Source organism: Pongo abelii, chromosome 7 (genome assembly GCF_028885655.2).
Source record: "Pongo abelii isolate AG06213 chromosome 7, NHGRI_mPonAbe1-v2.0_pri, whole genome shotgun sequence".
Taxonomy (NCBI): Eukaryota; Metazoa; Chordata; class Mammalia; order Primates; family Hominidae; genus Pongo; species Pongo abelii.
In genome coordinates, this window is record NC_071992.2 from 112,062,336 (window position 1) to 112,086,622 (window position 24,287).

A 24,287-nucleotide genomic window follows, 5' to 3' on the forward strand; every position below is an offset into this window, starting at 1 on the left:
CATCTCCAAAAATAATAAATAAATAAATAAAATGTTGGCAAGCTTTAAAAATGTACTTTATTAAGATACCTAACAGGTTAGCCTCTAACACCAATTTAAATGGGTAGTTGAGTAATTAATTGTAGGTTCCTGATGTTGAGTCAAAAGGTATAAACTACACTGGGATGCTTAACAGAACTTACGAATCACAATCTTTAGAAGTTTAGTGTATTAGCTTTACTTGGAATGGTTTAAGTATATTGGAAGGTTTTTCCCGTTAAAGAAATTTGAAGGGCCTTAAAAAGAAAATGGGATATATTAAGCTCATAAAAGCAATGTACAATAGTTAAAGGAAGTTTATTAACTAGGTTGAAACTAGAATTGGTTAATTAAGGGAGGTTGGTCCATTCAATGTGAGTTGAAGACATCAATCAAAGGCTCTGTAATGTATTCATTCAGAATATTTGCTGGGTGTCTGCTATGTGTTAGGAGCTATTCTGGGTGCTAGGAACATAGCAATGAACAAAACAAGGGCAAAAACATATCATAATGGGGCCTGGATACATTAAACTTAAGAGCTTTAGAGAAAATTAAAAAACTAAGTTATTAAATTCTTTGCTTTAATATGTTAGATATTAACAATAAAACAAACTGGCCATAAATAGCCTCTTTATCCCTTTATTTCTCCTAAGGGACACCAAAAACTCACATTGACAAGTGTCTCTATTCATTCCTTTATCACTAGTGCTTCATTCATGTTTAACTCTCAAAATTGTGTGTAGCTTGAGTGTTGAATCTTCTCCTCTGTGTTCTGGAGTTTTTCACATCATTCCCAAAAAATCTGAGTTAACCAAGATTTTCTTCTTAAAATACAAATCTCTCTAAGGTTAAAGGCTAGGAGATATTTACAGCTTCATGTAATTCAATCAGATTGTGTTAACACCTGAGTTAAGGAATAAACTAATGGAGGAAAGAAAGAAAAACAACTTTCGACATGAAAATATTTGTTCGGAAAAGGGAAATCTCTGGATTGGGAACATATTAAAGTATAAGTCCTCAGGGCATTTGTGAGCTTGGGCAAATTGGGTGCCAGGTATAAAAAGAGTGGTGCAAAAATGCAAAGAATTCTCAACTATTTCAAAAGCAGCTTCCACCCAGGAAAGACAGTCTCTTTGCCACTTTCCCAGGTGATTACATTCTCTCAAAACTCAGAAGTCAAAATTGCATTGTTAAAAATTTCCATTTGGGTAAATAAAGTTTCTGCAAAATGACCTGGAAACTCAAACAATCACTGTGCCCACGGGAAAGTGTTTCTTAGTTCTAAGGGTCCACTTGCAACCAGTTTTTTGCAACATGACCTAGTTGTAAATTGACTATTGTGTTGATAAGCAAGACTCATAAAAATCACACCCAGGGCAGTCCCAGCAAAGAGTAGAGAGCCAAAGCCCAGTAATGGCTTAAACTGTAAGTTTACTGGGCCAAGCCCAAAGCTAAGAATTCAAGGAGTTTTGCAACCCATACCCATTTTTCAGCTGCCCTTATGCCAGCAGTTACAATTCACACACTCCAAAACTTCAGGCAATGCTGCTGGCCCCTGTACCATTTCCTCCTCCACCAGCTGACCAACCCTAAGGATTGTAGCTAACTGCACATTCCCCACATCAATATTTAGGGACCAATCAGAGAGCAGGTAGATGATCTGGGGACAGAATTGTACAGTGGTTAGCTCCTCAGGCTCTAAATGAACAAATTTTAAATCCTAACTACAGTTCCCTGGCTGGATGCCCACAGGCAGGTTACTTAAATTCTCTGCACCTTGGTTTCCTGATCTGTAAAATGGGGATTATAATAATATCTACCTCTGAGGGTTTTAAATGAGATTCTACATGTGTAGAATAACATCATGCCTGACAGAGTGAGTGCTCACACTCACACGAGTTCCCCAATTCACAGCAAGCACAGAAAAACATTTGTATCTTCTGCCTCCAGTATGCCACAAAGGTAATGAGTAATTACACTGACATCTTGGTTGACTTAGGTAACCACTTTCTTACCTCAACATTACTGCTTTGTTTTTTTCAACATTAAAGAAACTAAGAAATAATCCAACTTCTATTTGGATTCTTGAAGTGCTGGGATGAGGGACAGGCTTATAAACACTGGTCTAATAGGTGACAAGGATTTGGCTTTATTCTAGTGAATAAAAATGTCATGAAAAAGGAGTTATTGAAGAGTTATGAAGAAAAAGTGTAATGCACTAAATGACAGATTTTTAAAATCATCAGTTTGTTTTCAGACATTCAGTCCCATACTGGAACAAACTACCTCTGACAATAATGCCGTGAGAAAAGGATTTTTCTAAATCGATCCATATAAACCAGGCTGAGTTATTAAGGAGAAAAATGCATTTAATAATATAGCATTCGATTGCATATCATCCAGGAAAGGTGTACTGTAAAAAATGTTTTGATTATTCATTGACCTCTGGTAACTTTAGTGTTGTAAATACTTGTATTATATGAGGTAGACAGTTTAAAAAAAACTCTCCATTAGACAGACTTAAAATTTTGTAATAATATTTAAGAAAATGATAACATTATGAAAAAATGAAATATTTGATTAATGCTTAACTTTGTACAACTCGAATATAAACTTTAAAAATATTAGAAATTATAACATTTGAGTGCATATAACGTTTTGTACATTAGGATGAATTGCATGCTGTCCATTTCCTCTTTGCACTTTCAGTCACCTTAAATAAACAAATATATACAGCCTTAACAGAACAACAGTGCATCCAAAGCAAATGTGCATTTTAAATTATTTCTCCTGGCCAAGTCTTTTTTTCACTTAGCATTTTTATATTAGCATTTCTTATCATCCCCACCCTTTCTTTGACAGTTTGTCGTTCTCTGAACCAAACAAGCAACAGGTTTAGATTGGAAGAGAGCAAAATCACTTAGGAAAAACTAAAACTTTTTTTAAGGGCTGGTACAAATTCCATTGATTAAACAATTTTATAGTCAAAGATGAGGAGGAAGCTAACTCTTCAAAGGGCCTGCTCATGGGCAATGTTTGAAAACAATACGGGCGCAGGCTGGGGGCAAGTTCATGTTTTTGACTATCTGGGAGTGGGTATTTCAATTTCACTGTGCTCTCTCCAGCTTCCTCCCAGAAGACGAATTCCACCCGTCTCTTTCCTCACTGCCTGTTCCCCATCTCCCACCCCAAGCTCAATGTAACACTTGGCTCTTTTCACAGTTTCTCATTACTAAGTTTTAAAAACATTGCCTAACTGATAATTACAATCTGAAACAATTCTTTTGGGGGAGCCCTGGGCTATTGCTGGCTGGTAATCTTTCAGGAATGTCAAAGAGAGGGGAGAGAACTTAGATTTTAAAGAAACTTCAGAGACAGGGACTTGTGTCCCCTTTCATCCCTCCCTTCCCCACTCCTGGCTCCTGGCCTGTCCCTTGATCCCCATCCTCCCTGAGGTCCACCATCTTCCCTCCTGATGGGACTCCTTCTACTTCTTGGTTCCTATTCCCTCCTTTGTAGCTCTTATGTTAATTGTTTTGTTCCCCACTCCTGCCCATTTTTTCGAACTGGAAAATCACCTTCCCCTTAGAAGGGCATGTCTGAATTTTGGCAAATTCTGTTGAAAGAAATCAATTAGAATCAGAAAGGGCGTTTGGGTGGGCTACCTCCAGCCTGGACTAATGCACCTCCGTGTCAGCCCCGTCTCAGAGAAAACCAGAGGCAGGCCTTGTGGTTTCTCATTATCCTTCAAGGGGTTCCATTTGGACTAATTCTTGTCATTCCATCCATACCAGCTCCCCTTGCCCCCACCAGAAAAAGCAACAATGAAGGCAGAGACCTGGGCCCTCAGGAGTGAGATGAAGGTTGCCAGTTCTCGGTACCGAAAGAGGCCAGGGCAGAGCTGGTAAACTCACAGGGTACACAAATGGGTGAAACGGGCACCCGTGGGCCCACCTCTCTCAAAGCTCTTCTATAGGCAGGACCATTCCTGACTTAACTATTCCTTTTGCCAATTTCCCTATCTAACACTTCCTGTGTGGGAGAGCACAAGACATGGGCTATGACATGGCCAGAGACCCCACCTTCTTCACACATGTAAAAACCAACCAAATCAAGATGCGGTCAACGGTGATTCTTCCTCCCACATTGTTTCCCTTTTAAAACTGTTATTTTTTCCATCCATGGAGCAGTTGAGAAACGGGTATGCATCTCCCCTCCCCTCCCCCTTCTATCAAAGCCTGTAAGACACATAAGGAAATCCAAAGCCACAGTAATAGAGAGAGAGAGAAAAAAAAAACAGAACAAAAGAAATCCTCCTTGGCTTGTTTTTCCAGGGTGGCCAGGCAAGGTGTGAAAATCCATATCTCCCTCTGGGCTGGCAGGTAGAAGTTACTGGGAAGGCTGCGCTCCCTCCTTTCCCATCGGCTCTCACGTCCAGGCTGTTCCCTCACCCTCAGCCTCCCTCAGCGCCAGCTTCCTCCTCCGCCTCTCTGCAGCCAGGCCTCCCCTGCAAGGCGGACCTCGGCCCGCCTTGGTTCCGGGCCAAGGCGGCGGGAAAGGCACCGCTACCTGCAGCCGCACGACTCCACCACCATGTCCTCGTACTGCTTGTAGACCACATTATTGCCCGCGTCGATGTATAGAATGCTGATGGGAGTCAATTTGGTGGGCACGCAGCAGCTGGGCGGGGTGGAGCCGGGGTCCATGGAGTTCATCAGCGTCTGGATGATGGCGTGGTTGGTGGGCTCCAGGTGCGAGCGCAGCGGGAAGTCGCATACACCCTCGCAGTGATAGGCCTCGTACTCCAGGGGCGCGATAATCCAGTCGTCCCAGCCCAGCTCCTTGAAGTTCACGTGCAGGGGCTTCTTGCTGCAGCGTAGCCTGGACTTCTTGCCGTGCCGCTTGCCATGGCGACTGGCGAAGGCCGTGCGCCGCCGCCGGCGGCCTGGCGAGGGCACCCAAGGCCCGGCGTCCGGGGCGCCCGACAGCGGCGGCCACGACCCCTCCGCGCCCGTGCCCAGGTCTGCAGCCTCGGCCGAGCCCAGCTGCTCGCGCATCTCTGCGAACAGGTTCTTGCGCTGGGATCTGGTGAATACCACGAGCAGGGCCCGCTCCTGGGGAGGCCGCACCCTCCGGCCGAAGCCCAGACTCCGCAGGTCCGGGGGCGGCGGTTGCTGGGGTCCCCGCGCGCGCGTCTCGGCCTCCCCGGCGTCCGGCTCGCCCCATGCGGCCCGCAGCTCCAAGCACAGCTGCTTCCAGGGCTGGCGGCGCAGGCCCTGCCACACGTCGAAGACTTCCCAGCCGGCCGGCGGCGCCCCCTGCGGGTCCAGGGTCCGCGCGTCCAGCAGCAGGGACGAAAGGCAAGGGAAGAGCTGCACGTGGAGCGGCCCGGCTGGTGGCCCCCAGGGCGCTGAGGGCGCCTGGCGAAAGAGCCGCAGCTCCGCGCCCACCAGCTCTTCTTTGTCTGAGAGCATGGACACATCAAACAAATACTTCTGTCTCCGGAGAGGAGTGTGCGAGAGATCGTCTGCGAGATAAAAAATAATTACAGTCAGTTTCACTTAAGGGGGAGATCAGCCCGGTGCTCTTCGGCCGCCCCGGGAGGAAAAGGGCGGGGAGTGGGGGCAGGTCGGCCGGGCAGTCCAGCTTGCCCGGCCCGGGGCCTGACCACCCCGGCTCCCCATCTGGCTGGTGCAGGGCGCGGGGAAGGGGGCGCGCCAGGGCAGGCCCCCTCCTCCGCGTCAGCTCCGGACTGTCAGGGCGGAAGTCGGTGGCTGCTGGCGAGGCGGCGGCGGCCTACCGGGTTTTCTCCCCAAAAGGCTTCGTAACCACTAATGTGCCCTTTGTGGTCTCGAGCCTGGGCCGCGCTTCCCCCAGACCTCCTCCAGGCTGGGCTGGCTCGTTCTCGTTCACGTCTCAAATGTCACCTCCTCCAAGTAGCCATCCCTGACCACCCTGACCTAAAGTAGCCTCTCCAGGTCCCTATCACAGGACTGGCTTGATTTATCTTCCCAGTACTTAGGATTATCTACAATTACCTTGTTTATTTTTATCTCCTTAGTAGTCTGCCTTTCCCAGCAACACTCTGTCCACCTCCACCAACCCACAGGAGCTAGGCCGATGTCATTGTCCACCTTGCTCCCCTCAGTGCCTAGGGCGGTTCCTGACCTGGAGCACACGCCGGTCAGGTAAGTGGGAAACTTCTACGACAGCGAATCTTAATCTGGCCCACTAAAATGTCCTGAAGAACTGAAAAACTGCCAGGGCCAGGGCTTGCTTGATTCAGCCTATTGAATCACTGTCTAAGGACAGGACTGGGCATGGGGCTTTTGTTTATTGTTTGCTTTTTTTTTTTTTTTTAACTCCAAGATGATTTAAAGGTGCAGTTCTAGTTTAGACTCACTAGTCTGGGGTAACATTGCTGCCCATCAGGCGGTTTTGGTGGGTCCAATACAGTGCAGGGAGAATGAAAAGCTGGTGAGAGATTTATTTATTTATTCACCAATCATTAAACAACAAACAAAAGAGCAATGAAATTTCAGAAGTATTGGGGGCAGGGGGTGACAAATGAACAAACACACACACCTTGCATCTGTCCATTGAGAACATCCTGCAGTCAATGAGAAAAATATATACCTGGAAGGCAGAAAACCTCAGCCAGGGACAATTAGATACACACACACACACACACACACACACACACACACACACACACACAGAGAGAGAGAGAGAGAGAGACTTTCCCATCTCTCCTCCCACTCCCAATCTAAAATTCTCTTGCTTTGCAACTATTCCTGAAGATAAAAGGTTTGGTCATAAGTGAGAAAAAGAAATTTAGGACAGGTGAGGTAGGGGAGTGTAACAGGCTTTTAAAATCCAAGGCAAATTCTTCAGAACCAAGGCAAAACTGGACTTCTTTTTTGACACATTTGTGCACGAAGCCAACTCCACTTCAATGTGCAAGGCGGAAAGCTAACCAGATTTTCCTGGGCTGCCTTCCCATAAAATATTTACAACCCAGCAAATACAAAAATCCCCAAAGCCCCCAGCCTTCCCCAGAAGCTAGTAAAGTTTGGGTCGATTTCAATAGTAAAAGTGTCACTGGGCCCAGCATCCAACCCTCTCTACCAGTCCAGATGTAGCCCGGGGGCACTGGCTCTGGAGCCTCAGCCACACCCAGTTTGTACTCGGGGCTGACCGTAGCACTGGCTGGTTCACTCTTACACACATGCCCCAACCTGAGATGGGGTGTGGGAAGGGTTAGAGAGGTGAAAAGGGAAAAGCTGCTGCAGGCAGTTGATTTATGGAAGCCAAGACCTTCAAACAGACCAGGGTCACATTAAAATCGGGGAATTCAGCACACTTTCTTCTCCTTCAAAGAAATCTGTGTCTGACAATGCTCAGCCTCCACCCAGATCTCTGGACCTACTGCCTCTCTCCCCAAACTAGGGATGAGATGAGAGCAACAAATCTAAGGCACTTGCTGCACTAGCTAAATGTTGTTAGGAATAACATATTTCTAATCTATATCCACCTGCACAGAACAGTTCTGAAAGGTAATTACTTGTATATTCCCATTTTACAGATGAGAAAACCAAGGATTGGAGAAATTAAGGTATTGCCAAGTCAGACAGCTAGAAAGTGGTGAAGCTAAGAGCCATACTTATGTCTATTTAATTCAGAGTTCGAGCATTTAGCCCCTAAGCCCCACTGCCTCTCCACTGTAGTCCAGGTACTAGAGTCTAAAAGTAACCAGAAGTGGCCAGTGTATAAGAAAAGGGGAAAAGAGTCCAAATTATTTGCAGGGCTTGCTAGGAATAAAATCTAAGCTCCCTTAGGAAATCATTTCCATCTTTGCTTACACAACTCTTGAGATGGTTTGCCACTAGCTGGAGTGCATTAGGCAGGTGTAAAGAATTATGATTTATTTCTCTCTCATGCAATATGGGGGAAATCAGCCTGCTTTTGTTTTTACTCTTTTAAAAGAAGTGTGTGGGCTAATAAATGATTAATTTGCACAGCTGAGTTAAAACTGAGGCAAGCATCTGTAGAGAAAGATCTCTTACTGATTCTGCAGCCTTAGGATTTCTGATGATCTTTCCAGCAAGACCAGCCCACCCCTACCCTTTCCAGGTTTCAGTGCAAGAATGCAAATGGGACGTCAGCTTCTTTTCTCTTTCCACCCTAGCTCCATCACCTACTTCAAGGGGCCTCACCTGTGAGCATGTGGGCATCCCAGCTCACAGCTTAAAGCTGTGCACAGTTTCACAGGTGCACACATCAGTGGTGTGATCTACCTTTGGGGGAACTGAATGGGTAAAGAGGCTGTCCAGACCCCGCAAGTGAGCTCAGGGATATTTGGGCAAGAATTCTATGGCCCAGGTATCTAGAGCTTGGTCTGGAATAGTGACTCTCAAAGCCACTAAATCTGCAGTGGTCTTTAAATCTGCATCATCAGCATCACATAGGCACTTGCTAGAAATGCAAATTCTCTCTGGCTCTAGAGGCTTGTGGTAGGGTCTAGAATTCGTATTTCTAGTAAGCTCCCAGATGATGCTGATTCTGCTGGTCCAAGGAAATACTCTTAAGAAACACTGATCTAACTGGGGGTTGTCCTCTAGGTTCTTTGAATTCACCACTGCATAGGGAGGAGCACCAAACAAGGTGCTGCAAAGCACAGGGCTCAGGGCAGCATCTAAGGCGGTACTCACCAGGACCAAGTCAATTCTACCTCTCCCAGCCCATTCGTGGCCCCCAAAGCCACCCCCATTTTTTTATCCTTTCAGCCACAAGTTCTCTTGGTTCTGGGTCTCCAGAACCTCTAACCCCTAAACAGAAGGTCCAAGAAGGTGGCTCCTCTGTGCAGCGAGCTCCCCTGCAGACCACATTCCCTACCTGTCTAAACCTGTATCACAGAAATAGCTCAGAGGAGGCATCCAACCTGGGGAGTGAATACAACACCATGCACTGTTACCCTGAAGACACTTTGCCTGCTGCCTGCTGACCTGGCATCACAGAGCCTGGCTCAGCTGCCTTGAGCCATCTGTGGGCAAAAAGCCAGCCCTTCATACTCCCTTCCACAAGCCTCCTCTCCCATTAAATCTTGTATAAATGAAGACTGATGTCATCAAATGATCCTCTCTCCCACCCCTTTGACTAAAAAAACATGCACTTGTCACTTCAAAATCTGTGGAACTTTCCCACATCCTGGAAGTGAATCCTATGCTTTGGGCCCTTAAATTGAAATTGACCAGAAATACATGGTGGGAGTTTTTTATTTCCCTTTTACTTTGCATCAACTTGGTTTGTTACAGCTTATTCACACTTCTGTTAACAGTGTTTGCTGAATATTAGACATATAAACATTTCCAGTTACAATTGCTGGATTTGGCCTTATCTTCGTTCCCTGGCAGCTGCGTAGAGACAGGAGGGGGAAGAGAGAAAAATAAGAAGGAAGGAACAAACCGTGTCATGTTTGAAGATACTCCTTCATAATGGTCAACGAGTTGGTAAAAGGCTGAAAGCGCCTCAAACATAGTTTTCTGGTTTAGAATTTAGGAAAAATTTAAAAGAGGGGAGAAGTTGGTCAAAGGGTACAAATTTTCAGTTAGGGTGAATATAAGGTAAAAAATAAAATTTTAATTAAAAAAAAGAAACCAAGAGAAGGAATGGTACCTATTTGCAAGGTAATTACCATTGCACCCATTTTAAATGAGAAAACTGGCCTAGAAAGGAAAAGGGCATCTGTCCACGGTCACAGTACGTGGCTGGAGAAAGTTGGAGTGGCAAACTCCAGAGTGGAAAGGAAAAGATGCCGGCAACGCCAAAGGCCAGACCCTGGGGAACCTGAGCCCCAGGAGGGCGGCATGAGTGAGGGACACGTAGCTGCAGGACTCTGTGCGCTTGCCCACTCCAGCCTGCCCACTCCAGGCCCAGAGCCTTCTGCTGGGGGCTACTTCCTTGGGCTAGCCTGTAGAGGGTTTCCAAAAACCAGAAACTTCCTTTGGTTGGAGGTGGGAAGGGCCCGGCATTGCATTTTCCCAAGACATCTCTGAGATATATACTCAGCTTGAGGTCCCTTTTGAAAGTCCTAGTTGAATTTTGTCACTCGCCTGGCTGTGCACCCACGGCTCCAACTCCCCGGACTTGCAGGATTCTTGGTACGGCTGACTTTGGGCTCCACGAGATTCCTCCGCGCGCACCTGGCTCACATCTCTGAGTACGCAGTGACCCTGGATAGCTACTGGCCAGGCGTCCCGCCACGCCTCCCAGCCATGTTCTCCGGTGGCACAGGCCCCGCGACTAGGCCACTGTCCAGAAAGTCGAGAAGATAGTGGACTTTCCCATCCCCAACCCCCAGGCAGGGAGAATCACCCATCTTTGAGAGAGAAACTTTAGGCGCCTTTCCCTTACCCCCTCATTTTAGAGCCAGCAGCAGCATTGAGCCCTTGTAGGGCACCACCTTTGTGCTAGGCACGTGCTCAGAGCTTTGATGGCCTCTCTCACTGAATCTTCACAGCGAATGTCTAAGGTCAGGCCTACTGTGATACTCACTTATAGATGAAGAAACTGAAGCTCTAAGAGGTATCTTGCCCATTGTCTTGAAACTAGCAAGGGACAGGTGTTGAACGTCCTAATTCCAAGTGCCCTGACCCCAGTCCTGCAGCGCAAGGGACAGGTGTTGAAGGTCCTAATTCCAAGTGCTCTGACCCCAGTCCTGCAGCCATGCCGCTCTACCAGGGTCCTGTTTGGGCAGGGAGCCAGGAAATAGGACATACCTTCATTATTAATGTAATCAAGGTGGGCTGGGTTCCCCCAGGATTTTTTTTCTTTTCTTTTCTTTACTACAAAGAAGACCTCCAAGCTCAAAATTGATGACTGGGCTTGGAGTCATTTTTCTCAACTAGGTCTCTCACCTTCAGCACTGCACTGAGGGGGCAAAGTCCATCAGGTCGGAAAATAGAGCCAGGTGTACTGGGTGATTAAAAATGAGCCACCATCCCCTCCTCCTGGAGTGTGAAGGGCTTTAAGGGGAATCTATGTGCCAACTATGTACCCTCTTCCTGAAATACAGGATCTCCTGGGCCTCCTCCTGAGGAGATACTCATCCTGAGCTGGGCCTCTGTTGAGATCTGAGCTTTGCAAGCTGCTGACGCATTGCTAGCATTCTTACTGAGATGTAAGTTCGGGAAGCAGTCCATAAAATTCACCCTTTCCAGGGTGCTTTTTCTTGACCCCAATACTCATGCCTGACCCCCCAGCATAATAATCGTAAAAGCAAACACTGGTGTGGCACTAAATCTGTGCTGGGCATGATCTAAATTCTTAACTTGTAGTAACTCATTTAATCCTCAAAACCACTTCTGAGACAGCCATCATTCTAAACTAAAAGAGACAGCTTGAGTAACTGGCTCAAGATACTAAGTAGTAGAGTGGGCAGTCTGGCTCCAGTATCTGTGCCACCACCCTAGACATCCCAGCCCTGATCTCTGTGCCTTGTAGAAACCCTGAGAAACTCTTCCATGCTGCCCATGCCTGGAGGGAGGGCATCAATCCCTGGCCGGCAAGAGTCACTCACTTCAGCAGAACTACAGCAGTCATTCCTTCAGTAGAAGAAATGTCGATGATTGGACTTGTGAAAGAGAATTTAGGAGGAAACTTAACAGGGCCACAGAGGGGTACAAATGAGATAAGGTGTGAGAGAAAGACTTCTGAACGCAAATGTCAGTCACTACTGACAATGTGGAATGAGCATAGGAATTTAAAGTCTAAGAGACATAAATTTGAGTCCTGATCTGTGACTTAGTGGCTGGGTGACCTTGGTTAGACTGGGTCACATAATCTCTCCCAGCCTCATATGCCTCAGCTGTAAAATGAGAGAACCACCTGTACCTTGCAGGATCATTGTAAAGGTCAGAGTCAAAGTACTCAGGGATGTGCATGGTACGTAGAAACGTCGAATGAATGCAGCCAATATTTCTGTGACTACTTACATCTTCTAGGGGAAGGTGCACCTGTCCTCCTCTTGACTTCCTTTGAAATCCAGTTCTCTGGACTTCAGTCCTTGTGGTCCAGTTCTCTCCACAAGATTCCAGAAGTGAGTGGAGGAAAGGTGCTAGGAAGCATGGGAAAGATGAAGACACTTCCAGTTCCTGCTTATCTGAAGTCAAGTGAAAGTCAAGGCTCATGGAAGCTGCAGCCTCACCTCATCATCCCGATTCTTCTCAGTCCTGTGAGGCCCTGTCACCACTGCTGTCCCTCCCACAGTGCCAGGTGAACAGACGGCCTCCACCCCAGCCACATCAAGGATCCAGCCCTTCTTGCAGGTTTCCTCTTCTGCAGGAGTCAAGGCCAGTGACAGCGCTTGTGCTAACCCAAATGACTCCCTGGCTGGCAGTGCAGCCCTGAGAGGCCTGAGGATTCGTTTCTTTCCCCACTTTGGTGTCCTTTTGTGGGGGCATGATCTGACCACAGGGCCAGTCTGGGGTGGGGATAAGGAGGCAGATGTTACTGATCTTCACTGTGCAAAGGGCCAGACACATATTGATGGGGAGGGCTGCAATGAAGGGCCCCTTGGGCTGCAGCATGAGGCCAGGCCTGTGGTGCTTGTCACTTTCGAAGGTTTCGTCGGCGGGTCTGTCTTCAGTGTGTGTTCCTTCTCATCACACATTCACCAGTCCAGCTTTTCTCATGTCTCTTGGCTTCCCCGGTGCCCTCCCCAGTAGCTTGCCCTGTATTTCTCCTTCCAAAGACCAGAGGGGTCCAAGGCAAGTCTTCCACGAAGTCTTGGAGAGGCTTTTCCACTCTTTCCCTCAGGCCTCCAGACCCAGGCCCTTCTCTTCCTGAGGAGCCTGGGCCTTGTAGACTCCACAAGTTAAGTGGATCTAGTGGCCTGCCTGGATCCCTCCGAGAAATCCCTGTATGGGCACAGCAAGCTGCGGCTCAAGGTGAGGCAAATGCATGAGAGTGGAGAGAAAAAAAAGAAAGGGGATCCTCGAATCCCACCCAACTGAAAACAGCTTCGCACCCCTCACCTCGGGGCCTCAGCACCGCCTTTAGTGGCCTTAGCTCTAACCCCAGGGTGCCTGTTTCTGACAAGCAGTGCTGGCTGGGGAGGAGCCCTCTCCCGTGAGTGCTGCCCACCGCATCAGGAGCTCCAAGGAGCTTTAGGGAAACTCCTTTTGTCTCTAGAGGATGAAACAGATTCATTTACAAAGCAGTTTTCCTGAACTTAGTTAATGACCCTGATGGCCGCGTGCTCTCTTGAGGGGCCAGAGAGGCAAAGTGAGATCAAGGACACTTCACTGTGCTTCTGTTTTCAACGGGGTCCCATTCTGGGCTCCCGACCACAGCGGTTCAAATCTTAATTTGACATCACTGCAGATGAAACCCAAACTGAAGCTCTCGTACTGTTCCCGCGCTGAGTTCTCCCTCCCCATCTCACTGCCGCGCGCACGCGGCCTGCCCTTCCCCTGGGGCCCGGACCTGGGGGGTTGGCTAGGGGCGGCCTTCCCTGCACTGTCGACCGGTAAGTCACTCGGGAGCCCAGGGGAGCAACCAGGTCCTCCAGGAAGGCTAAGGGAGCAGAAAGGGAGGAATCCTCAAGATGCCATCGGGGCTGGAGTATGATCGGGCTGCATGGCTTCAGTTTTGAGATCAAAAGTAGAAGGAAGGGTGTTCATTTTATGTGACTTCCGCTCCCTGACCGGTTCTGAGCTTGCAGGTGGGGGCGAGTGTTCAAACTGGCTTGTGGTCGCGGGGAGGATATTGGACTCAGCACCCAGGGGTCCTGCGCAGGAGAAACCACTGTGCTGTGCTCTTTAAGGTGCTGGGCCGGGTGCAGTCTGGGAGGAAGGGAGAGCCGCAATCTCTGTCTGCGGAGTTCATTTAGGTCTGACTTTCGAAACAATTTAGCAAAGTGAGATTCGTGGGCCCTAGTCTATTCCCAGTCAATTTCCCTCCACACTGAGCTTCCGAGCGGCAGTGGGCTAGGAAGTGGAGTGGGAGGCTGGACCAATTTGCCTGGAAGCCAGGTTTGCAAAGCAGGCGCACCGATTCCCCTGGGCTCCTACGTTATTAAGGGATGCCCTCTGCACCCCACTAAAGCCAATCCCCCGCGCTGCCCCTGTTCCCGTCCTCTGCCCTTCTCCCCAAGCTAAACCAGCCTGGGCTAGAGGCCCGCCCCTGGCCTCTTTCACGCCCACTCTCGGGTCCCTAAACCGTGCCCCGCCCCCAGGCGCCGGGGCCACTAGCGCCGCCGCGCGCGCTTCCCTAGGAACGTTGTCCAGCGCCGCCCGCCGCCCGCCCCTTCCAAGCTCTTGCAGCCCCTCACCCCAAGTGGACCCAACCCTCAGTCCCCAGCAATGCTAATGGACTGTCTTACAAGGCAGAGAACTGCAACCCTGGAACCCATTAGTCCAAGGAGGACCTATTTAATTCCTGTAAACAGGAGATACTATTTAACCGACTTTGAGCTTAAAAATAAACAGCCAGGCCTTGGGGTGGGGGATGGAGGGATGTCAAGCAACGGAATGGCACGGTGAATCCACATTCCGGCATTCCACACCTCGAGGGCTCGGCTCGATTCAGTCCCCTGGTCCAAAGAGCGTCGTTTGACCCGGGTTATTCAATACCCTAGGAGTTATCGAACTAATGCCTTTCCTTTTACTTAAAAGCCCCCAGGGATTACTGTTGATTTGCTCTGGGGCCTTTGGTGCACGCAGTAGTCCTAGCAGGAAACAGAAGTTCTCGTTCTGCCCTATTTCTATCATACCATCTTCTTCCCCACCTCTCCATCTCATTCCCTTCTTCCTTCTCCGCCACCGCCCCAGAAAGACGTCACCACTTTCGAGGAGGTGTGTAAGAACCTCAAGAACTCCAGCTAAGAAAAACATGTGGTGTTAGGGCCTCCGATGCAGTGCCCTGTGTTCCCCGCGGGTCCAGGTGACACGCATCCTCTCCGGTTGGAAAGAGGAGCTTTCAAGTCCTGATTCAATTGGGGGGTGGGGAGGGTGGAGAAGAGGGATTCGCCAGGCCTGTCGTGATCTGTGGTCTGAGTGACTTTTTTCTTTTAATGCGCAGAAACCACAAGGATGTTTGAGCACGTTTTTAGATCCCCTCCCCCATCGGCAACTCCACCGCGCAAACTCCCAGAGGCCCGAGAGCCTCCCGCATTGAGGAAAACGCTATGTCCGTCTCAGATTAGCCTCCTTTGCCAAGGAAACTCGCCAAGAATCCCTGAGCAACCTGCGCTCTCGCTGTAGAGCATACTAGGTGGTCTTTCTTTCTTTCTTTTTAGAATCTTCTTGCTTTTCCCTGTAAGACAGACCTTAAGGCCTTAAGGATTGGAACTACAATAACTGATGTTTAACAGCAAGTCAGTGGCTAAGAGTTTGGTCTGCGGCCTTAAACATGCCTTAGTTATTCGAACCAGAAGAGCAAAACAAACTTCTAATTTAAGGCTTCTTACCCTTACCCCCGGGCTTTTTGCAGGACCTTCCAGTTCACCTGGCTGGAGGAGGACCCTGAACCTGGACAGTGGCGCAAACCCCGTGCCCGCGCTCATGCAGGCGCACCCTCATACGCACACACTTGAACGCTTAGCAAGCCTTTTCCAAGGCTGTTCCCTCTTTCCGGGGAAATAAAGCCTAGATTGGAACCTTCTGCCCAGCTTCCTCATTTGGCCGTCTGGTCTGCATTACTGTTTTTATAAGGGACTCAAACAAATCGAATACAAGGTCACCAAATAATTAACAGTTGTGAATTCCCTCCGTCCCCATTAAAATACTTCCCTGCTTATATTTCATTTTCGGTTTGCCAACGACAACAGGGTACCGGCAAAAGCACTGCTGAGTTGATTACACCACTCTGCGGCCCAGGTCCACCCAGAAACCCGCTGTTTTGCATAACATGAGGTACCAGATGAACTTCAATCGCGAGGGAACTATGCAACTCTCTGAGTGCCCTCCCCGCAGCCGGGCTATTCCCAGAATGGTCCTGCTCTGCCCTTCGATAATCACGACCCAGAAGGTGAACGGAGAAGCCAACAAACAATCAGTGGCAAACTGTCCTGAGAGTTATTTCTAGGGCATCAAGTTCTTCAAGGATGTTCCCATCTCGTTTTGGTTTTTATCTGTTCCTTACTGCCTCCTTTTTGAGAATATTATTACAACAAGAAAAAAGTAAAGGGTATTCTTATTTCAAAGCCATCTGGAAACCTAACTCACAGCAATAGTCTTAGACTCATTTCGATTCTCTCATTCTTGAGAGTTGTTTTTTCTCCTTGTTGGAATTATGTGGCACTTTTCCCTACATAAACTGAAAGTCTGAATCAGTCAGTCTTTCTCTCTCTCTCTCTCTGTCTCTCTCTTCTCCTCCCTCCCCTCTATCTCTCAGCCCTCCTGAATTCATAGAACTACTTGTCTGGCTGTCCCAGGCCCCAGGGCTGGGGGTCCAGGGCCCCAGTACTAGTAGCCTTTTAATGAGTTATTTCATGAGCAAATTTTAATTTCACCATGTCCAACCTTGTCCATTGTCATCCCATGATGGCACCGAAACACATAGCCACACACCTGCTCACCTTTATGGATCCAACATCATTTTTAAAGCACAATATAAGAGCATTTTTAAAAATCAGGGATAATATGGTTTGTGCCTCTGCTAAAATAAGAACAAGAGGAAGCAAAGCACACCAAAATTCAGACCCTCACATCTAGTTTCACTCACACTCCTAACTGGGTCTTAAGTGACTGCAGACAAATATTAGACTGGGGGAAACTCTTTCCATTTTTTGACTTCTGCTTCTTGTTACCATCCATTAGAAACCACCTCACCACTTAAACTATCTATACAGTGCTCTAGTTAAACATGCAGCGTCTCGAATCTTATATGAGCCCCACCTCTCACTAGCTGTGTGACCTTGAGCAACTTGCTTAACTCCTCTGTCTTCTTTACTTCACCTGTAAAATGTGGTGATGATAGCGTTTTCCTAGGAAGTGGTTGTGATAACTAAGCAAGATAATTCATGTAACAAATTTTAGTGCAATACTTGGTACACAGTAAATTTTCAATAAATCGTGGTTACTATTATTACTCCTAGGTGTCTGGAGAGCATACTGAAAGAAGGGACCTGTTTTAGGTTTGTTTGTGTTTTTTTCCCAATAAGTTCTCCTCCTGGAGGATAGGGAGAAGTGGCCTGGGATGGGGTAGTACAGAACTTGCTTTCTTTGTAAACCTAAAGCGTCCTTCATTCACTTTGGGCAGAGTTTATGCCTGCTCTCCCACTCTCAAACATAGGCTTCAGGTGTAACTTTGGGGTTTCCGGGGTAAGGAAGGCTTTTTACAGATACTGTACATGAGCAAGTCGCCCATGCCTCCTGGACTGGCTTCGGGGCTCCTTTCCTTTTCTTCGCTCCTCCCCTTGGGGGACCCCCGGCTCCACCGAGCCAGGCCAGCCCCACTCGACGGCGATTTAAACATCCTTAGGCAAGGCGCCAAGTTAGCGCTGCTGGCCCAGCTCTAGGCGGGCCGCTGCTCTTTCCTCCTCGCCAGGCCGTCCACGCGTTGGGGGAGGGGACCTTAGGGGGTTTGGCGCGGTTAAGAGCCCCACGTGAGAGGGGCGGAAGTCCTTGCCAGGAGCCGGGGATGCGCGGCTGGCGGGTCCCTTCCATCACGGGAGACGAGACACCGTTTGATGTGTTATGACATGAACCCTCAATTAGATCGCTGAGTTGAAACACTCCAATCAGGGGCCCGATGCTAAGCAAGCCCCGGAAGGTCCAGCCTGAGGTCACCGCCGGTGACACATCAAATCAAAATCAGTGAGAGGGAAAGTGAGGCTTTCCCTTTATCAAGCTGGGGCTGCAGCCAGCAACGCACCCCCTCCTCTGCGCACCCCTCCCGCCCGCGGCTCCGCACTCCTTCACCCCCGCGCGGCGTGCGACAAGCCGCACCGCCTTCCCAGTCAACGAACTGCCTTTCTTCGCATTTTCTGAGAACCCGGAGACGCGGAGGAGACCGCGCCTTTGAAGCTGCTGTCCGGGTGGTCATACAGCGTCTCCTCCCGCTCTGGACCGCTCGCATCCCTAGCCCTCCACCGCATTCCGGGGTTGTAGCGGTACTTGTGGATCTCGGTCCTGCTAGTCTGGAGGCCTTGGCTCGGGAACAGAGGCCTCCCCAGACTGGGTGCACATGCAATCCCTCCTCTGTCTCCAGGATCGGGGGCTCACAGCGCAGTGGCGGGGATGGGGGTGGGGAGGCTACAGGGCAAACCAGGGTAAAGTGATTTCGCGTCTACGCCGGATTTGGGGCCCCCAAGACTTTTCCCCAACCCTTGTCTGAATGCCTCAGGCTTCCGGAGACACCTCCGAACAGCCCGCAGGGTCTTTTGGTCCTGTGCCAAACTCACAGGGCGCAGCGAACCAGTTAGGGTGCCCACTTGGGGGAGGGGCAGAGATTCTTGCCACTTCATTCCCGGGCAAAGAAAATCCGCGCCCAACCGCCGGCCAGCCTAGGCCTCTGGGACTTCTTCTCTTGAGGAAGGGCCTCTTGAGCAGTCTTCTCTGAGCTTCCTTAGCCTCTTTCCGCAATTGTAGTAGAGAAAGTGCACGATTAACAGAGGACTTGGAGGGACAGAAACAACTGTAACAAGGCGTGCGTCCTGCGGAGGGTTGGCGAGCTGCACGGGCAGCACGGAGGACAGGGACTCAGTTGCACTACTACGAAGAAGCCACGTGTCTTTGCAAAGGTGACTTTAGTAGCCCTAAAATCATCATAAAATACCCGGCGTTAATTTGCCCTCTGGACCTTTCAGCAGCTCATGAACCTCGCTGACCTCGGGCTGCAGCGGCGAACCCGGCGTGGGCAGGACCCTCGAGCAAGGAACGCGACTATGAGTGAGAGGCGGGGACTGGAACCGGGGAAGAGCTCGGGGCTGGGGGCGGGGGGAGGGGGCCGTTAGCCTGCTCTAAAAAGCTTAAGAGATGTGCGAGCACCCAGGGTAGCAGTGGCTGAAGCAGCTTCCGAACCCCAAACCCCAGCGCTGCAAGGTTTCCGGGAAACCCCACTTAACTGGGAGCAGGTCAAAGTTATGGAGCTAAGTCTAGGGAGGATGGAGGAGTGGATATCTGCCTAAATCGCTTTTATCCCCTCATTTTCTTCCTTCCTTCTCTTTCCTCTTCCTTTCCTTTTTCTCCCTTCCTTTCCTGTCTCCTTCCACATTATTGTCTCTCTCCTTTAGGAGCTGAGTTTCCGATGCCTGTGGATCCTTCCCTGATTTCTGGGACCAGAGGTGGTGCGAGGTTTTCTTGAGGGCACTGGCTACGCTGCAGATCAACGCCGGTGGCAAGAAGGGGCCGCAAGGGTTTCCGCAGACACCCACACATGCAGGCGTTCCCACAGAGGGTACCAGGGATTTCCCCGACCCCCACCAGCTCCCAGGAATAGCGCAGAGAGAGGAACGTCGCCTGGCTGAGAAAGGTGGATGGGCATACCCATGTACCTTTGTGTATTAAGTACCCACAGCCTCCGAACTTAACCGTCCCTGTCCCGGCCCGCCCAACTGCTGCCGCCGCATCTGCAGAAACCACTCGTGTTGAGGCCTCGGAGCAGCCGGGAGCACCACGCAGGAGCAAAAAAGCCGCAGGGCGCAGGGCTCCAGTCCGGCTGACCATCCCCGCACCCAGCGCAGGGACCAACGGAAAACCCGCGCGGCGTCAGGACCAGGGGGCTGCCAGACGCCGCTCGCGGACTAGTTCCTCAGACTGTGGGACTCCCTAGTGCCGGCTTTGCCCAGGGCTTTCCAAGGCTCTCTCATGCCCTAGATCTGCCCCAGCAGCTCAGGCCTTGGACTGCGAACCCAGTATCCCGAGACACCGATTCCATCAGTCCCCATCCCGGCCCCTCTCCAGCCGGGTTCATCCGCCTGCTGCCTCCCGTCCTCCACGTTTCCCCCACCAGCCACCAGACAAGCGGCAACCACGCTGCCTTCTGCAAAAGAGGAAGAAGGAAAGAAGGGAGAGAGAAAGGGGGAAAAGGAAGGGAGGTTTAGAGACTGGAATAGAATCTGCAGCCGCATTCAGAAACTTACTCGGGCTTGAGAAAAACAATTTAAGAAAAGTAAACGGGAAGTGTCCAGAGCGGGAAGGGAATTCACAAATGCAGCCGCCGGCGGGAACAGCGCCCTGGCTGCGGAGCTCCAGCGGGAGGGGAGTCGAGCGTCTTCTTTGCCACTTACCTAGTCCCCTGTCTACAAAGCTGGTGATCGTATTAGCCGACTTGGAAGACTGGAAAAAGCTGGCATTGATGCCCAGCTTCTCAGCGATGGAGTAAGTCCTGTAGATTGACAGCATGTACTCGTGGGGCACCACGCGCGGACCCCTGCCTGGCGGCTCCTGCGCCCGGGGCTGCTGAGCCCGGGGTTCGTCCTGAGGCCGCGGCTGTGGTTCCTGGCCCTCCCGGCCCGCGTCACTCTCGCGCGGCGCCCGCTGCATCTTGCCTTCCTTGCGGCTCCGCATGCCCTTGGTGGAGCCCAGTTCGGCGGACGACGAGGAAGATGAGATGGAAGCCTGCTGGAAACCAGGCAAATCCCACAGAAAACTGATGAGGAAGACGGCCGAGAGCAGGACCCTGGGAGTATCCATGGCGGGCAAGTGGCTGCGCCTCCCCAAGAGGCGGTGGCGGCGGCGCAGGACGCGCGGGGCACGGAGCGGCTGGACAGCGGCCGGGGCCCGGCTCCTCGGGCGGACTCGGAGTGCGAGGAGCCGGGTCCCAGCCACACAAACCCCGGCCCCGCCACGCCCCCTCCCGCCCCTCGCCGGGAGGGGAGGAATGGGGAGGGAGGGCAGAGGAGGGGTGGGGAGGGTGGGAGGAGAGCCGGGTGGTGCGGGCCGGAGGTGTGGGGGAGAGGGGCCGCGGTGCACCGGTGTGGCAGGAAGACGCAGCGCCCCCGCGGGACGCGCGCGGGGTTGCCAGGCGGTGCGCGCGGCGCGGGCCGCAAGCGCTGAACTGGGGAAGGCGGGCGCGGCCGGTCCGTGGCCGGGGAGCAAAGGCTGGCCCGCCGCGCCAGGGTCCCCCTCGAACTCCCGGAGGTGTGGTCCCTCCGCAGCGCGGCTCCGGCTCTCGGTCCTCGCCAGCCGCCTCCACTTTCCTGGGAGCGAGCGGCCCCGGAGGAGGGAAGCGGCGGCGGCGCCCCAGAGAGACGGCTTGGAGCAGGCGCCTCTGCTGCAGGCTGCGCGCTGCCTCGGGGCGGTGGTACCTTCCCTCCTCGGCCCCAACCGCCAGGCCTGCCGTTTGCGCCCCTCAGGGGCCAGCCCGGAGCCAGAGAAGCCTCGCCGTGGGCCAGGCGCAGGGCCCAGCTCGGAACAGCCCCATTTTCTCGGTGGGGTATCGCTCTCCACAAAGACAGGCGTCTATTCCCGACCCTCGAGGTCAGGCAAAGGCCACGAGTCTTTAGAGTTTGGATCGATGCTAAAAGCTGCTGCGCTCCCCTGCAGGCCCCAGTCTCTCCTCTCGCAGTCCCCAACCTCTTCTGACGCAGACTTTAGCTGCTCCACTTCTTCGTCTGCTCCCGGGATCCTCTCCGTCTCGCGGCCTGTCCCCCGCCTCCACTGCATCCCCATTTTCCCTCTCTTCTTTCCCTCCCGCCTGCAGGACTTCCTCCTTCCCCAAGTTCCTTCTGCATTCCAATCCCTCTTTCCCCAGCCTGCTTTTCTTCTCACACTGCCCTCCCATCTCACACTGCCTTCCCACCCTCTCTTTTCCCGGCCTCCCCCCTCTCCTTCCAGTGGACCCCTCCCTTTGCAGCTCTACCCCAATCTGTTTCTCTTCAGCCCAGCCTCGCCCCATCACGAGTTTCCTTTATCTGTCCCCAGATTCCCCGTGCCTGTCTTCCCCGCCCACTGCCTCGCTCATTCCTGGGCCTGCACGCTGAAAGGCGAGGCGGCCTAGCGCTGCTTCTGTCTGCCACAGTGCTCTGCCCTGGACTGCTATGGGCAGAAGAGTTTCCCTCAGTACTGATTGGGTGCTCAGGCACCAACCATAAAGTACCCTCCTTTAATCGTGCCAACAGCTTTGTGAGGTTGGCGTTGACTATTTTCACTTTCACGGATGGGAAAAAAAAGACTCAAGGGAGATAAGTGACTTTTCCAAGGCCACTCTGCCAAGAGGTTATGCAGCAAGGGACAGTACCCAGGCTCCCACCCCAAGCCCAAGATTCTTCCCACTATAGCATAGACAGCATTCCTGGCCCAACTTCTCTATTTGAGTTCTGGCTTTTTTCTTCTCTTTATGGTTTCACTTGATCTCAGGTGGCTTCTTTCTCCGCCATGCTACTTTCTGTGTGTGTTCCCAGTCTCTCTAATCTCCTCCCTCTCACTTTCTAACCCCTTCTTCCTTTTGCTTTTTCATCACCTCTTCTGTCCTGCAGGGACCACTCACATGACAGCCTTAAGGGGGAGGGAGTTTTGCTGCACTGCTCCCCTCATCCTTTAACTTCCTTGAGGCCTGGGATATGCCCTCCACCCTGGACACTGGCCTCCTCCAGGTAATGGCAAGCACCCACAGAGAACTTGTGTGTCAGTCATGGTTTGAAGCCCTTCACCAATATTATTTTACTTAATCTTCACAGCAATCCTGAAATAAGTGCTGTATTATTCCTATTTTACAGATAGAGAAACTGAGGCCCAGGGTCACACTACTCCAGAGTCTGGGCTCTTAACCACTGGGCTATTGAGCTTCGCTGCTCTCCCCTTGGTCTCCATGGATGCCCCTTCTGGCCCTATCCCAATTCTACTTATGTCCCCTAGTTTTGGTTTCATGGTTGTCAAGTTCTGAGACCTTATACTTGAAGGTGCTTTTACTATAACATTTTCTTCCTTCCTCTCTGTGCTTTAAAATGGCTTATTAATATTTACAATAAAATAAAATAAAAGGAGATAAACTGAAAGAAAAATTATTTCTCAGATTTTTGCCACTACAACAAATCCAAATGTTTTTGCCTTTTGGGTTCCCTTCCACTCCTTCTTTATTTGTTATGCACATATCCTTTTCATATTATTGCAATCCAGGGATAGATATTATGTCAGATTCCTCCCTTGTCACTTAATATTTTACAACCAAATCCACTGCCCTCAATGTCTCTCCCCTATGTCCCCCCTTCACTGCCCCTCTGCTGGCCTGCAAATGCCATCTCTGCAAAACCACAGACTCAAAACTCCCCATTTCTCATTTGCAGAAGGAACATTTCCCCCCTGCCTACCTGTCACCCGTGGGATGTAAGCGGTCTTTTTTGGCCTGCCCTGTGTCTTGCTCTGTATGTCTGCCTCTCAAGTGTCATCCAGGAAAGTGCCCTCCTTGTGATCTATTTCCATCCCTTCCCCAGGAAACAACACTTGTGGTTTGTGTTATCAATATTTTAATTTCTATCAGTATGGTGTCTGGTTAACAATGATTCTCATAGTTTTATAGTTTCAGACCCTCCATCCAATAAGTACTGTATGTTTCCTGCCTGCAGAGGCAACTCTGTGTGTTCTCTCTTCATTTTGCCCACAGCAATTATTATCTGCTGCAAGTTATCAGTAAACAGGAAACAAAGTAATGAGCCTATTGCTATGGTTTAGGACCTCTCAGCCTGCTAGATGGAGCCACACGGAACAGTAAATGACACTGAAACAGGGACCACAAAGGCCATGGTCTGTTGTCTTTCAGGATTCCCCCGGGGCTGACATTACCCTCCTTCATTGCTATCAGCCTCGGGTCTTTGCAAGGAAAGTTCTAGCTGGTCTTTGCCTGAAAGGGCTGCAGCGATCATTTTACAGGTGAGGAAACAGAGGTGCAGACAAACTCAGTGGAGAGAGCCCGAGGTTTTAAACTAGTCCGAAATACAACTAGGATTAGGAGCCAAGACATTCTGACTCCTAAGCGAATACTTCTCCTGTATTAAAAAAATATATTTCAAATATCATGACAATGACCCACAGTAGTATATAGTGTCTGATCTCTTCCTCTCCAGTGGGTAAATTTCAGATAGTTTCAGATAGGAATCCACCCCAATGTGGAGACCATACCAAAGCCTTTGCACTCATGCTCTTTCTTTCTCTCTCTCTCTCAGTGTGTGTGTGTGTGTGTGTGTGTGTGAAAAATAAAGATACAAAGAGCAAACCACAAGTCCAAATCTGCTTTTAAGATCTTCAGGGAACATTTTGAGTCTTTGAACTAGTGCTATACAATTTAAATTTTCGATCTAATCTTAGATGTTCTAGTAATTTCTTAAA

The 24,287-nt window shown here is 50.4% G+C and overlaps 1 protein-coding gene across 1 annotated transcript; it reads right to left on the minus strand.

Moving 5' to 3' along the window:
- Window positions 1–2,144: 2,144 nt before the first annotated feature.
- On the minus strand, window positions 2,145–21,911 carry GDF6 (growth differentiation factor 6). The gene is made up of 2 exons (XM_002819298.5): window positions 20,252–21,911; window positions 2,145–5,545 (listed from the first exon to the last, which is right to left on the minus strand). The coding sequence occupies exons 1-2, from the start codon at window positions 20,655–20,657 to the stop codon at window positions 4,584–4,586; spliced, it is 1,368 nt and encodes a 455-aa protein (XP_002819344.1). The 5' UTR covers window positions 20,658–21,911; the 3' UTR covers window positions 2,145–4,583.
- Window positions 21,912–24,287: the final 2,376 nt, after the last annotated feature.

Bases quoted from the DNA above. Each gene is read 5' to 3' on its own strand.
- GDF6 (XM_002819298.5), bottom strand. From the start codon at position 20,657: ATGGATACTCCCAGGGTCCTGCTCTCGGCCGTCTTCCTCATCAGTTTT. The intron at 5,546-20,251 runs GTAAGTGGCAAA...TTTATCTCGCAG, and splicing joins CTTTGTAGACAGGGGACTAG to ACGATCTCTCGCACACTCCT.